Source organism: Nothoprocta perdicaria, unplaced genomic scaffold (assembly GCF_003342845.1).
Source record: "Nothoprocta perdicaria isolate Ctin4 unplaced genomic scaffold, notPer1 scaffold_86, whole genome shotgun sequence".
Lineage (NCBI taxonomy): Eukaryota > Metazoa > Chordata > Aves > Tinamiformes > Tinamidae > Nothoprocta > Nothoprocta perdicaria.
The window spans coordinates 1,073,258-1,087,115 of NW_020456154.1; the positions used below are offsets into that span (position 1 = coordinate 1,073,258).

Consider the following 13,858-nt stretch of genomic DNA (forward strand, 5'->3'; position numbering starts at 1 on the left):
GGCCCCTGCCCCAGCACGGGGCCGGCTGCCACCCACAGAGGTTTCCAGGGCCCATCTTGGAGCTCGTGGGTGCCTAACTGAGGGGAATGAAGTGCTGGGTTGTGCTGTAGGCAGACACTGGGAGTAACATCCTGGGAAGTTGCAGTTGATTTGTTCCAGGAGAAATAGCTCCTCCTTTACCTTTAATTGTGTGGTTTTGGGGTGTCTTTTTTCTTCTCTTTAATACAGGTGTGTTTCACTGCTGCGACCCGCATGCTGTGAGCCTGTTATTTATACCTGAGGCAGACTTGGTAACTTTGCATGTTTTTCCATAGCCCACCCCAGCGCACGTTTAAGAGCRAGCTGTGCTCATACCTGGAAGCTTCTGATCCCGCTGGCCGGCATCTTTCACTGCAGACAGTGCYGCGTTCCTCTGAGATGGGCACGCTTGCCCTCGAGCCAGTCTTGCTTCATGGATAAATCTGGAATTCGGAAACGTGGCTCTTAAACAAGGCCCCTTGACCTGTCAGCCGTGCTCCTTCCTGAGCCCYGCTGGCCGGGGAAGGGGCGTTTGCGGCCCTGCCGGGCGGGCAGTGCCGGCCTGGGTGCTGCCCTGGCTCCGGAGCCGCCCGCGAGTGTGTGAGCAGCGGGGGAACAAGCCAGCTCCCGCTGGGGCTGCCGCTGGGGCCAGCTCTGCCCTGCGGGAACAGTGCGGCTCTTTGTCCGGAGAGCGCGAGGGGCTTCGAGCGGCCGCCCAGCCGGGGCAGCGGCCGGGCACGGAGCCGTCCTCGGAACGGGAGGCTGAAGTCTTGTACCCGTCGCTGTCCGAGAGCTCCCAACTTGCAAGGAGGGGCTGCGTCTCGCCGCGGCGTTAGCACGCGGTCCAGAAAGCCCCATGGCTGCGTGTGGTTAAACAGAAATTCCCTCTTTTGCCCGAGACTGCAGAAGGAATCGACGAGTTCAGTAGACCTCATAAACCCCTTACTCCATGCTCTACTCTTCCTTATAATAGCATAGAAAACAAGTGTGCCTGTCCTGGGAACCATAAATACGTGGCAGGAGTGGGGCAGTAGCCCTGTTCCTTAAGATGTCATTAAACATAGTCCTTTTCTTCTAGGTGTGTGCAGAATCTCTGTGTGGAAACAGCTGGAGAGGCAGCTCCTTCCCGACGGAATACACCCGGTGAGAATCACTGCACTTAAATCRGCCTCGGCGTGGATGTGTGTGTGGAGCTGCATTGCTGGTTAGAATTACATAGCACTCTCATTCAGGGCCCCATAAGGGTGTTATTGTTATAGCAAGTAAGTCTTAAAAATCTTCTAAACCACTTCTTTCTTTACAGCTATGTGAAATTTGCTTTTGGTTCTTTGACTGAAATTTCTCTTATCTTTCATACTTTGACAGTAAGAAAGTCCAAGTAAAAGAATGACTTCATTATTTTAAAATATACTTTTTTTTTTTAATCTGAAGGGTGGTATGTTATTTTAAAAATATAAATGATAACTCATCCCTTGAATGGCTAGTACCTAGTAAGTGTGGACCAAAAACCAGCGGATAGTTTATGTGTATTCCTGTTTGATTGAAATCTGGCTCAAGATCTGGGTTTGCTTCCAGCTACTAACCGCAGAAGCTCCAAGCTGGTGTGTTAGGCTGCACAGGGGAAAGGAGGGAGCACGGAAAGTGCCGCTGGAGCCTTGGATCTGTGCTTGCTGCCCGGCCACGGCCGCTCTGCCAGGACTCCGCAGGGATCCCTCCGCGCTCTGTGATCCCTTCATGTGCGTGTTGAGAGAGGAGCGTCTTTCTCTTGTGACATAATTTTGTGAATTTGGCATCGTGGGATGAAAACGTCAATCAATGAACCATTTCCTCCCTCCCCGCCTCTTTTGCCCCTTAAATCTTAGTATAATTTGAAGAAGTTCCTGGAGAGGGGGGAAAAAAAAAAAAAAGAAAAAATTGGGAAGTTGCAAAGTTCAGATTTCTGTCCCGTTGTATGAGTCAGTGCGTAATGAAAGAATTGCCAGCCTGTGAAACCTTCTGCTCCTTCTGGCTGCTGTGGGCTGCTTTCTGTTGGAAGCTACCACCATAGAGCTGCATTTCRGCTGTGCTTTAGATCGCTCTGCTGACATGTGAAGGGTAAGTCATTAAAAAGAGAGCTCTGGAGCTACTTAATGGTCTTTATTACCCTGCCACATCCGATAAGCACATTTTCTTTCCTTGAATGTGAAGACAAATGTGCATATTTGTTAACTGAATGTCCTCCCAGCTCCAGTCTGATGGAGAGATCCTGCGCAAAGTCAGCAACTTGCGGCAATTAGTGCATTTTTGGACAGGTAGCCTTTTTTCCCCTCATATTCTGCTTATATGTGACATTGTGAATCCAGAAAAACCTTTGTTCCCTCTGCTAAGGCAAACCCCTAACTTGAGATAACAAAGAAGGGAGCTCCGTATCATGGCTTCTCCTAAGAGCTGCTCTTGTTATCAGAAGCAACGTGTTCCTTCAAAATTGCTAACGTGGCCAAAACTATTCTATGTTTCATCTGCACAGTGTAACCTTGTTGAACACCTGTTAAAGTTGGGTTTTGTTGCTGTTTTATTTGTTTGTTCTCGTGTCTTGGTGTGCTCCTCTCTCCCTGCCAGCAGCCTCTATGAAAGTACAGACTCTAACCAAGGTGATGGTGTAACATTTGGAAAACTTCAGTGTGCTGAAGGCGACGTTTCCAGAARGCTGGTTGGAAAATGGAGGGTTTCAACAAACTGAATTTTGTGCCTTCGAGAACAGTGCCAAATTGCATGCTGTTTGATAAAATATATAATGTATAGAGGCRAGTGCAGTGCATGTGCAAACCGCTGCTTTCTGCCCATTAGCTCCTGTCTTCAGTTTTACACTGTACCTGCCGATACTGCAACATGGGAATTTATTGTAGTTTCCTCAGTGCTTACAATCTTAGGCACTTCTTAAAGTTGGTACCTTCCCTTCTCCTTCAGTTCTTATTAATACTGAAGCTGGAATCCCCAAATAGGGTCTGTTCTTCAGTGGTGATGCCTCAGTGCTATAGAAGAAGTTCATTGAAGGCAACTTCTTGAGGAGGCAGACCGTATGCTTGGAGGCAGGCACCCAGGTCAGCCTGCTGACATCGGGGTGGTTGCTCCTGTGAATAAGCTTGAGCCCTGTTTCAAGAACTTATAGGCTTGGGGCTGTATTTTTCTATTAAAATATCTTTTGCATATAGCCATTCCTTAAAAGTCTTACTGATAATCAAAAGCATTAACCTCCCTCCCCACTTTTTTAATATAGTTAAGTTTGATTTTAATGTTGTAGTAGCATGTGGCATACCACACTTATATTAACTTATATTAAATAGGGAAAAATACAGGGCAAATTACAGCATCTTAGCTCCTTTTAGTTCAGGTAGTTGCTTCAGAAAAGGCAGCAGCAATAGCAAGCTGGGAAGACTTTAGGATGTTACAAGTCTCTAACATCAGACTCCTTTGTGTTTAGAAAAGATGTTTAGAAAAAGATGTTATTCCTGAACTGTTTGGTTTTCTCATGTGCTTCAAGTATTTGTCTGCATAATTCCCTTGCAGTATATCTGGGTATCTTTTACAGTAACTGCAAGGCTTGAAATTTCTGAACGAGATTTTCAAATTCTATGCATTAACTTTCTACCCTCACTTTCTCCCTCCACCTCCTCCCATTTTTTGTTTTTTCTCTTGACCCCTCTCCCTATGAAACTAAAAAATACTAATTCTTCATCTCCTAGCAAAATCCTGAATTTTAAGCTGAAACTTAGTTCTGTATGCAAGTGAAGTTGCATAATGTATCCTCATGGATGTCGTTATGAGTTGCAGTGTGGCATAAAGCAGTTCCCAGCTCTGCAATTCAATGCTAGAAATCAGTGCTCTCCTTCAGAAAGAAACTAGGAAATTAAGTCACTCTTCAGGATGGAGCAAAACTTGAGSTAGGTCTCAACCAATTCAAAAACGTGTTCCAAAGCTGCTGGAATAGTTCAGATAAGCCTGGCACCTCGGCCTGCAGTGGAGACGGGCGCCTGGAGCCGGGTCCYCTAGATCTGCTGCACCAAGGGCTTGGGAGGAGGAACAGCAGAGAGAAGCTCATCGAACTGCCTGGGTTTCGGTTGCAGTGCTGTCAGTCCCTGTGTCTTCATGGAAGATTTGCTCTTCAAGCCTGCAGCTTCCCGTGAAGTTTCCGAGGAGCTTTAATCGGTACCGCATCCGAGCGGCCCCGTTCTCCGCGGCAGGCCTGGCCTCGCACCCYGGGCCGGTGCCTCGGGCGTGGACCGAGAGTCGCGCTCTCTGGGGTCTCGAGTTGTGCGTTTTCTCACTTTGGGGGCACATTCCCGGCAGGGAGGGCGCAGGGCAGTTTCCCTTGCTGTAGGCTGCAGCCTGGTGCCCCGGAGCTGCTCTTGCCACCCGGGCCGCAGCAGCACCGAGGAGGCACCGAGCGCTGCTGGGCCCTTCCACAGGCGATAGCGAGGGCTCCTGCTTGTTAAACTCCTGTGTTTAAAGAAAAATAATGTTCCTGCTCTGTCTTCTGAAGAGTGGATGAAATCAAGTCAYCAGGAAGTTACTCTAGTCCTTGACCTCCAGTGAATAGAAATACCCACCTTAAATCTCTGGAAGGGAGTCGGGTTTAAGACCTTCTCCTGTGTTTAATGCAACACCAGTTGTGTTATGCCGTGTGCAGCACCTGGGGTTTGTATCTCCTTTAAGAGGCTCTGAAGTCTCCTGACATGTTGAATGGGCTCTGAGATCGTGTGGCTTAGGGTTTAACCCAGGTGTCTTAAAACTGGCTGCTTAAGCCTGTTGTTGGGTGGAAGTCCTGGCTCTCCGCCTCATCGGAGAGCGTCCCTGGAGGAACGAAGCCTGCAGCGCCCGCTCAGGCTGCGCGAGCTCTGCTCTGTGCCAGCCACCCTTGCGGGTCCAGCCGCAAGGAAGCCTTTCCTGGTGGGGGTGGATCCTCCCTGGCTTCTCCTGTGTTCCGTATCGCGGTCCCCTGGGCATGGAGCAGCCGCGGGGAGCAGGGGGTGAGAGGACAGACACCGCAKTGCCCTGGGGTCCCGTGAGCGCCGCCCCGCGCTTCCCTGCGCCCCTCGGCCAAGGGGCTCGGGTTTGGAAGGACGCCCCTGTGCTCTGCCCCGCTTTGGGCAGCAGCTCTGCCCCACAGCCCACCTGCCGATGGGAAGCCTGAGAAACCTGGCGATAGCCCGGCCTGSGTTCGGAGTTACCGAGCTCTCCTCCGCACGCCGGATCCGTGCCTTTTCCCTGTTCTTGCTCTTTGACACTCTGCTTTCTAGTGTTCTTCCACATTAATAGCTTAGCCTGACTGCCTTCAAAATCTGTTTATAATCCCTGACAGTATTGTCCGCTTTCCTGATATTTGGGTGTTTTTTTCTGAGCTTCTTGCAAGGAATCGTTGACAGAAACTTTCTGGAAATTCAAACTAATAATTTCAAGCTGGATTTTTTTTTCAGGTGTTACATACAGAGGATTCCAAGAGATCAGAGAGGTAGTTCTTTATGGAAATTTCTGTCTGTCTCAGTTCACTTGGATCTCCTCTTAAGTCTGCTTTTAAAAATTATTTTAGTTGTTGTTTTCCTGTAGGCTGTGGTCTCCTTCCGGATTCCTGATGCAGCAGTTGCCCTAACCAGCAGTGTGGGCCCCTGTTAACCAGCACCAGTTACTTTAGGTCATGCAGATGTTTTGATAATGTCCCATCTTTGTCAGTCGGTTTCAGCATCTGGCTTAGCCTGAGGCTCCTGATTCTCGTCACATTTGTTGGTGTGTGTCTGATTGTTGGTTTCAGCTTTGTTCATTTGTTTTGGAGAATTTTTTTTTTTTTTTTTGTGTGTGTCTGCTTTTGTTATTGTTTTCATTTTTAGGGGGGAAAAAGAAAACAATCTATGAGTATCTTGTCACGGCAAAGATGAAATCTGCTTGTTTCTCCCAATTCACATAATATGAAGACAAGTACAAAGAAATTGCTTTGCACCTGAGTTCAGTCCTTAGCATCTTTGTCCTCTCTTAATCTGTTTATGTTCTGCTCTGTGACATGTCAAGTGCTTTTCTTTTTTGTCCTTTAAAAAAAATCTTAGCAATCTATGATTAACTAAAAGAACAAGGAATTATTTAACCCCCCTTCTTTCTCACCCCGATTACCCCTTCGGCTTCGTGCCTTTGCTCTTCCCGGTTGATGTGCTCTCACTGACTCTCCCGTTTCTCGGCCTGCAGGTTTCCATCCTGCCTTCCGAAGGAGGCTGCTCCGGCATTCCCATCAAAGCAGCCCCGCTGCTGGTGGGCAGTCCTTGCCTCCCTTCCTGCTCAGCTGCCTTTGGAAGGTGCGTATGTGTTCTGAGTCACGAGCTGGTATCCTTGCTGGGAGACTCCTTAATATTCAGCTCAGGCTGTGCTCCRATACGGAGATGTGTCATTCAGGATGTGGGCGCCAGTTCTTGCTGTGATATTTGTCATCTCATTGGTACTGGGGGGCGGTTTAGCTGTTGCTTTCTAGGTGAATCTTCCCACTCTCAAGTTCTGCTTCTGCCCCCTCATCCCTTCTTCAGATTCCAGCCCCAGCTTTGTCACCCAAATGGGGATGGAGAGGTTTGGAAATAGGCAAAAGGGGCCGGAGTTCTTTGTGAGGGTCTCCTGGAAGAAGGGAGGTGACTGTAAGGGCCAGTACGTGGCAGGGAGGAAGGAACTGGTGGGTCCCAGGCCGGGAAGGGAGGCAGCGGGATGCTGGGGCTGCAGCRCAGCCCGTCCCCTGCTCCTGGCTGGACTCCCTTGGGCCTTGCCAAGGGCAGAGCAGGATTAGCAGGGCGCTCCGGAGCGAATCCTGAAGCACGTTTTGGYGGGGAGGGAAAGCTGGAGGGAGGCAGGATGTTCGGCACCATCTCCCGTAATGCGCTCATAGGGAAGCTCAGGAAGCGTGGGCTGGATGAGTGGGCAGGGAGCTGCACTGAGCTGTGGCTGGGCGGCCTGTGACCAGCGGAGCAGAGTGTGGCTGGGGGAGTCCCCAGGGGTCGGGACTGGCGCCTCCCTTGTCCGGCTCCTCTGTGGGTGACCAGGGATGGGGACAGGGCACCCTGGGCCGGTTTGCTGCCGGTGCCACAGGAGGAGGATGGGCCTGAGCCGAAGGGGAAACTTCCTGACTGCGGGGGTGACAGAGCCCTGGAACAGACAACCTGGAGAGGCGGTGGCGTCTCCTTCTCTGGAGATATTTAGATCCCTGCTGGATGCCACCCTGGGTGTCCCTGCTGGAGCAGGGGGTTGGACCAGATGGTCTCTAGAGGCCCCTTCCACCCTCAGCCCCTCTGTGGTTCTGTGAAACTCGACTTAGTCCTTCTCTCCCCTCTGGAGAAGGGGAAGTGCAGGGGGCAGAGCTGCTGATCTCGGCTTCCTGCCGAGCTCTGCCCCTCTGCCCGGGGCTGCTGCTCTGGGGCTGCTTCACCAAACAGCTTTTCCAGGCGTTGGGAACTGCTGCCTGCCTCGGACGCCTGCGCACGGTTAAACAGGCAGCTTGTCCTGCTGCCGCACGTGCAGCACCCTGGCAGGATGGCCCGGGGGCTTTTGTTACACTGGTTCAGTCTTGTTCTCAYGACATTCATTCAAATTCCACCACAAGGGGGATTGGTTCTTGGTGTGTGGGGGTGTTTTTTTTTCCCTTTCCCAGTGTGCTGCTCTCTAGGCCGCATGAAGCCTTCGGGAGAGGCTGCTCTTGCTTCTCTAGCATCCACCCTGGACAACCGCTGATCTCCTCTTTCATACACAGACATAAGCTGTTCTGTGGCACAGGCTGTTTTGCTTTCACACCATTTTTCCTCTTGACCTCTGCATTTGAGAGGTACCTGGCAAGGAGGGCKGCTCAGCACCAAACCTGCCGACCTCGTGAAGTTTCTTTTTCAAGCACTGAATCGGTTTGAGTGGTGTTAAAGCCCAGTCTGGCAGTAGAAACAGCACTAGTTGGGTTAGCAGGCTAACCCAGTAAGGAAAACCAAGTTTCTTCCTTATGAAATGTTAAGTGTTAAATCTTAGATTTAAAGGCAACGTTTGTACTTTGCCAGAAAAGAAATGCAGTGTATGTGAATTTCTCTTTTAGGCAATAATGAATCAAACAGACAAAAATCAGCAGGATGTGCCCTCGTACCTGCATGAGGAGCTGCCAGGAGGTATGTACCAGTTCTCATGTTATCAAGCAGGTTYACAGAAGTCCATCAGCAGCTCAATTAACTCTCCAAAATGGATCTGCAGGCTAAAACACTCCCAGCTTTTGTTTTAAGTAACMGTAAGCAAACCAGCCCTGGAATGGAATGGGATGAGCCAAGATTCTTTTTCCCATTAATATTATCCTGATACAAATCAGGACTATAACTTGGCAGTAACTTAGTGGACTTAGATTGATTACAACTTAGTAAACAACTGCTGATAAATGGTAAGCCCTGGGGACAGACAGTGAAAGACAGACCGTAGGCACAGTTTCCAGAGATGCAGTTCRGGTCCGATAGGTTTATTCTGCTGTTTATACATGAGATGGAAAGAGCCTAGCTTGGCTTTGCACGCTGTGCTGGTGGGTGCCTGGCTGTTACTTTAGAATTTGTTAATAACAGTAAAGAATCCACTCTTTGAGATGTCTTTTTTATTATTTATTATTTTTAATGAGTATCCYAGAATGGTTAAGGTTGGAAGGGACCTYGAGAGATCATCTAGTCCAACCCCCCTGGTCCAACAGGGACACCCAGAGCGCGTACTTAGTTCTGGGTCAGTTCTAGCATTATTGCAAACTCCCTGGGTGTGCATGAGAAGCTGTTTGTTTGAGTTGGCGTTGGGCTAGATGATCTCTAGAGGTTCCAACCATTTTGGGATTTATTGAGATGTCTCGCCTACAGCGAAGTGTCATCTTATGTGGAACAAGGGTGTTGCTTGAGACACGCAGCCAGTAGGTGGCGGGTGGTGGCGGCGGGGCTGGAGGTGCTCTCCTGCCGTTCCTTCAGGGATTCTCCGGGCGCGGGCCGGCTGACGCGCGTGCCGCTCGCTCCGCAGGCTCGCTGAAGGACCACCCGCAGCAGCAGCCCGGCGTGCTCTCCCGCGTCACGGGCGGCCTCCTCAGCGTCACCAGAGGRGCTGTCGGCGCCACCATCGGCGGCGTCGCTTGGATCGGAGGGAAGAGCCTGGAGATCACCAAGACGGCGGTCACGTCGGTGCCCTCGGTGGGAGTGGGGCTGGTCAAGGGAGGCGTTTCGGCTGTGGCTGGAGGCGTCACYGCTGTAGGATCTGCTGTTGCCAGTAAAATGCCTTTGACGGGGAAGAAAAAGGATAAGTCTGACTAAAACACTGAAACGGAGACGTACTTGATTCTGCAGAATATTCCGTTGGTGGCATTAAAATCTGCCAGGTTTTGGACCACGAGAAGCCATGTGTCTTAGACATCCCTCTTCCACAGAGCTCTGCAGGTAACTTGATTTCATCTGAAAAGGACAGACGAAGCTTGGCGAGCACCGCATGAAGGTTTATTAGGAGCTAGAGCCAGGCTTGGCAGCTGTGAGATGTTACACCCGATAACCCTGGGAGCGAGGAAGTGCATCCCAAGGGATGACGCCTGTTTGAATATTCCCTCACTGTAAGGCTCTTGCGGTTTTGGACTGAAACGTGAGCACGGAAGTGTTGGCTGGTCACCCTGCAGCACCGTGAGCAGCCGATTGCTGTTCTTGGTGGTGTCCACATCTCCCTGCTAAGGGTGCTCGGCAGGAGAAGGGGCCTCGTGGATGCCCCAAGGGAGCTTCGCTGAGGAAGCTGCTTTGCAGGAAGCCTCTGCGCTCCAACGCACCTGGAGGGGTATAGGAAGGGAGCACGGCAGGTAAGAGGTGAGGAAGGGTGGTAGAAGGGATCATARAGAGCCAGCTAATGTAACGGCTCATGCCTTATTAATTGTGACTTTAAGTGAAGCTGAGTAAAGAACTTGTCCTGCCATTTCAGTGCAGTTCACAGAACAAGCTTTGGACTCTCTTTATGACTCTTGATACCAGAAACTTTGTCAGCTTTTACCGCAAACAGGATTGTTAAATCTCAGGTGTATTTAATGATACATCTTTCTCCTGCAAGTGCAAAACTTGCTGCTTCTAATAAACTTCCTACAGACACTAGGGGAAAAAAAATGATGGCTTAATTGAAACTGGTTTGTGGTCACCTAGCACTATGTTAATGACAACTGTGTAACTTGAATGAATCCTTCCTGCAGCTGGCAACCACTGAAGAACTAGCAAAGTTGTCTTAAGCTCATGATGTGTCAGGTTAGCTCCTGGCTCTGGCTGGAAGCTTCTCCTTTCTAGCTTCTCACTTAAATGCAGCAAACTTGTCACGGCATCTCTTTCTCATACTTTACATTTTGATTTCAACAAATTTAATACTTTTATTAAAAAAAAATAGGGCAAATGCCCTATTAAAGGCTCTTAAAGGAAAACAAGAATGAATAACGTGATCCAAGAAATGCTGTCAGATTCCAAACCTCGATATACCTCACTTGCCTGGGAGCATCTGCAGGTCCTCAGCAGAGGGGMGCAAAGCCAGCTCGAAGCTCTCCTCAAAGAGAGGCTCGCTGTGGTCTCTGTGCTGACTTTGCAGCTAAGTGACTTGTTTGGAGGACCATAACAGATGACTGAGGATTATGTGAACACTCTCTATGCAGTATTTTCTATAAACTTGTGTTCCTACAGAAAATGTTTAAGCATGTAAGCTTAATTTTTCAGTGGCTACAGTTGTACAAGAAGGAGATATATACAGAGAGAAATTGTTTTCCTTTTTTTTTTTTTTAAGAAATAAAATCAAAATGTTACTTGTCTAAAGCTTCCTCCTGTTCACAGATGTTGAAAGCAAGCCATGTRTTAAGTTATGGTGCAGCAGCCACTTAAGTCTTTCTGAGCCATTGGTACTTTAACTGCAGTCTGGAGCAACTGTTTTTTTATTATTATGATTATTTTATTTGATAGTAGTAATTGTTTGTGCTGAACACAGTGAGCATGGCGAGCTGGTGGCAGGGAGAAAAGACCAAAAAGCCCAACAGATGGAACGACCTGTTCCCGTGCTGGTGGCACCAGATGCTTAGCTCCATTCTGCTGCAAGCGTGGAATGGGGTAAAAGAAGTCTATGCAAGCCCATTTTATTATTATTATTATTGTTAAAGGCTAATAATATAGAAGACAGTGTAGTGTAGAGCTATCAGAGAGCTACAGAAATGAGCCGGCTTTGGCACGAGGAACGGTTTAATTGCAGCAAGTGGCCTCATGTGCTCTGCTCCCCTGCAGCTGTGAGCACAGATGCATCCGCAGCGCTGCTGCTGCTGCTGCTGCGCCCCAGGGCTGGCTCGGAGCCGAGTGGCATCCCTTGACCAAGCCCTTCCTAATCATTTTCCAAAAACTTCCATGTTGAACAAGATCATACCTCTTTTTTAGGACATTCTGTAATTTTTATACTATGAAGCTTGCAGCAAAGCAAGCGCGGTCTGAGATACGTAATGTTAGGACTGTAAAAGCCAACAAYACTTCATCATGTTTTGCTCTTGACGTATCCTGTAGTCATTACCTCCGAGTCCCCGAACCGAAGTGCTTTACYGTGGCATGTGGTTTTAGTTTTAGAGCTTTGTCCTATATTCTSTGTATTTTCCATTCACATATGAGACTCACTCCTTTTCTAAGATGTGTTCTGATTCTGTCCTGCCACTTGTGAAACATTAAATTGTTGCTGTTTTGGACTTCTGAAAGCTTCTGTGTTAATTCGTAGAGATGGGCAGATGGGTGAATACACAAGGGGGAAATCTTCCTATGATTTTGTGCCGTGAAGTGTCTTTTTTTGTACACCTAAGTAGTGTCAACAAGCTCTTGAAACTGTAGCCTGTGTTGTAGGCTGTGCACAGATACCACAGCCCCTTATTGATTTACCTGGGAACTGAGGCTTGAGGAAATCCACTTTTATGCCTGTAAGAAGGTTAGGATTTTTTTTTTCTCTCTTCAGGGATTGCAGCCTTAAGAGTCTGGACTAATTTGCTTTGTGCCCAGCAAAACTCGTAATCAAGAAATCAATTAATTTCAGTCTGGGGTCTGAGAAACTTTTAAGTGTGGGTTGTAATCTGGAGATTTCACAACAGCCATTTCCAAAGGGGCAATGTGTCTAAATACCAGGTGTGTACCTGGCCYTCCCTTCTGTGAGAGAAATGGTGGTGTGTGTATACACTTTGCCACATATAAATGCAAACTTGTTCGCATTCAGTGTAATGGAAAGAGACGGTTACGAGGATTTTGGCACTGGGATGTGAAATCAGCTTGTCCAAGGTTTCTTCATAGATGAATCCTGCGAAGAACAAAGAAGTGAGTCCCAGAGATGCAGGTACTGCATGCATGTTGATCTGCTGGTATATCAAAGGAGTCTCCTTGTTTATGCTTTTGTTTTGAAAGAGAAGGAGAAACTAATGCTCAGAAGAGGAAAAGATGCTTGAGATGACTCTGGCTGTGACTCAGTTAAGGAAAAATGTTCCTTTTTTTTTTTTTTTCTCCCCATTTGCCACTGGAAGTACAGCAAGAAATGAGAAATGATGGGAATGAGTTGCATCAGAAAGGAATTTTAAAACCAGGCACCCGGAGAAATGCTGAAATTAAACTTTCAAGGGAAGCGATGAAGTGCTCAGCAAGAGAACAGCTCAGTAACTCAGGACAGCCCAATTTTTTGTGGATTGTGCTGGTGACCCACGTCTCTCCTGGAATTCTCACCCCATGGCACATGCTCCAGGGGCAGATTTTCCTCCCCGCTGGCACAGGCTGCTGCCATGAAGGTGGATTTAAGACCTTCAGCTGTTGAGTTCCTTGCACAGCCACAAGCTGCCCTTTCCAGTCTCTGCCCAGCTCAGGGCAGGTAATTTGCAGCCTGTCTAAAATCATCTTGCAGGCCGCCCTCTGAGTAAGTAACCCAATAGCGACTTTACTCGGCTGTTTAAAACTTCTCTTCAAGAAAAGCAACCCTGGACTTGCTGCCAAAATGTCTGTTATAAAAGTGACCTTGAGGAAGGGCCCAGAGGACATGGCTGTGGGTAGCTGCAGTATGTCCTGCTGTCAGCAGGGAATGTCTCCAGACCGGCTGCTTAGGCTAAGTTGTCCGTTGGAGGGATAAAATCACTGGTGACCCTGCTGCTACTGAGATCATCTGCAATGGTGCTACTATTTCTTATCATTTTTCACAGCCCGTTAAAACAAAGAAAGCAAAATAACTGGAACGTAAACACTGTGCAATGGTTACTATTYAAAAAAACAGCACTTACTTGTCACCAGGGATATCTGAGAAGCTGGCTCACCAATATATTTAGAAACTGCAGCAGCTGTTTGCAAATCTGGTTGTTGTTTTTAATCGCCCATGGCTCYGAGTTTTGTTACGCCCGTTATAAAAGCATGATTACTTTTTTMTTTTTTTACCTGTCTAGAAAAGAAGAAATTCAGGACTAGACATGTGCAATAAATGTCTTTCCTCCTCCCCCAAACTTTTTACAGAATTAATTCTTAAGTCTTAAAAATTTAAAGGAGAATGTCATTGTAGTTTATTAGCATCATAGTTTGTAGGTTATAAAGAAYAGGGCCTCACTCTAGTGATCACTATTTAAGAAGAGTGTCTTCCCCCTAGTCTCAAACTCTGCTCTAAGTGGTCCTCCCACCCAGGAAATTGCCAGCTTCAGTTCAGGAGCTGGATTTAGGAAGAGAGTCCTAAGAGAGGCTTCAAAGCTGAGTGTACCGGTGGGTTGATGAGCGTTACTGGGTAAATSATCCTCCTTTTCCGCAAATGGAGATTATTCTAAGCAGTGCCACACACTGCACTGTGCAATTATAGA

The 13,858-nt window shown here is 48.2% G+C and overlaps 1 protein-coding gene across 1 annotated transcript; it reads left to right on the forward strand.

The window, feature by feature from the left end:
* Positions 1-1,099: 1,099 nt before the first annotated feature.
* TMEM263 (transmembrane protein 263) lies at positions 1,100-10,324 on the forward strand. The gene is made up of 4 exons (XM_026052230.1): positions 1,100-1,161; positions 6,229-6,335; positions 8,096-8,165; positions 9,037-10,324. Exons 3-4 carry the CDS (start codon positions 8,102-8,104, stop codon positions 9,321-9,323), a joined length of 351 nt encoding a protein of 116 aa, XP_025908015.1. The 5' UTR covers positions 1,100-1,161; positions 6,229-6,335; positions 8,096-8,101; the 3' UTR covers positions 9,324-10,324.
* The last annotated feature ends 3,534 nt before the right edge of the window (positions 10,325-13,858 follow it).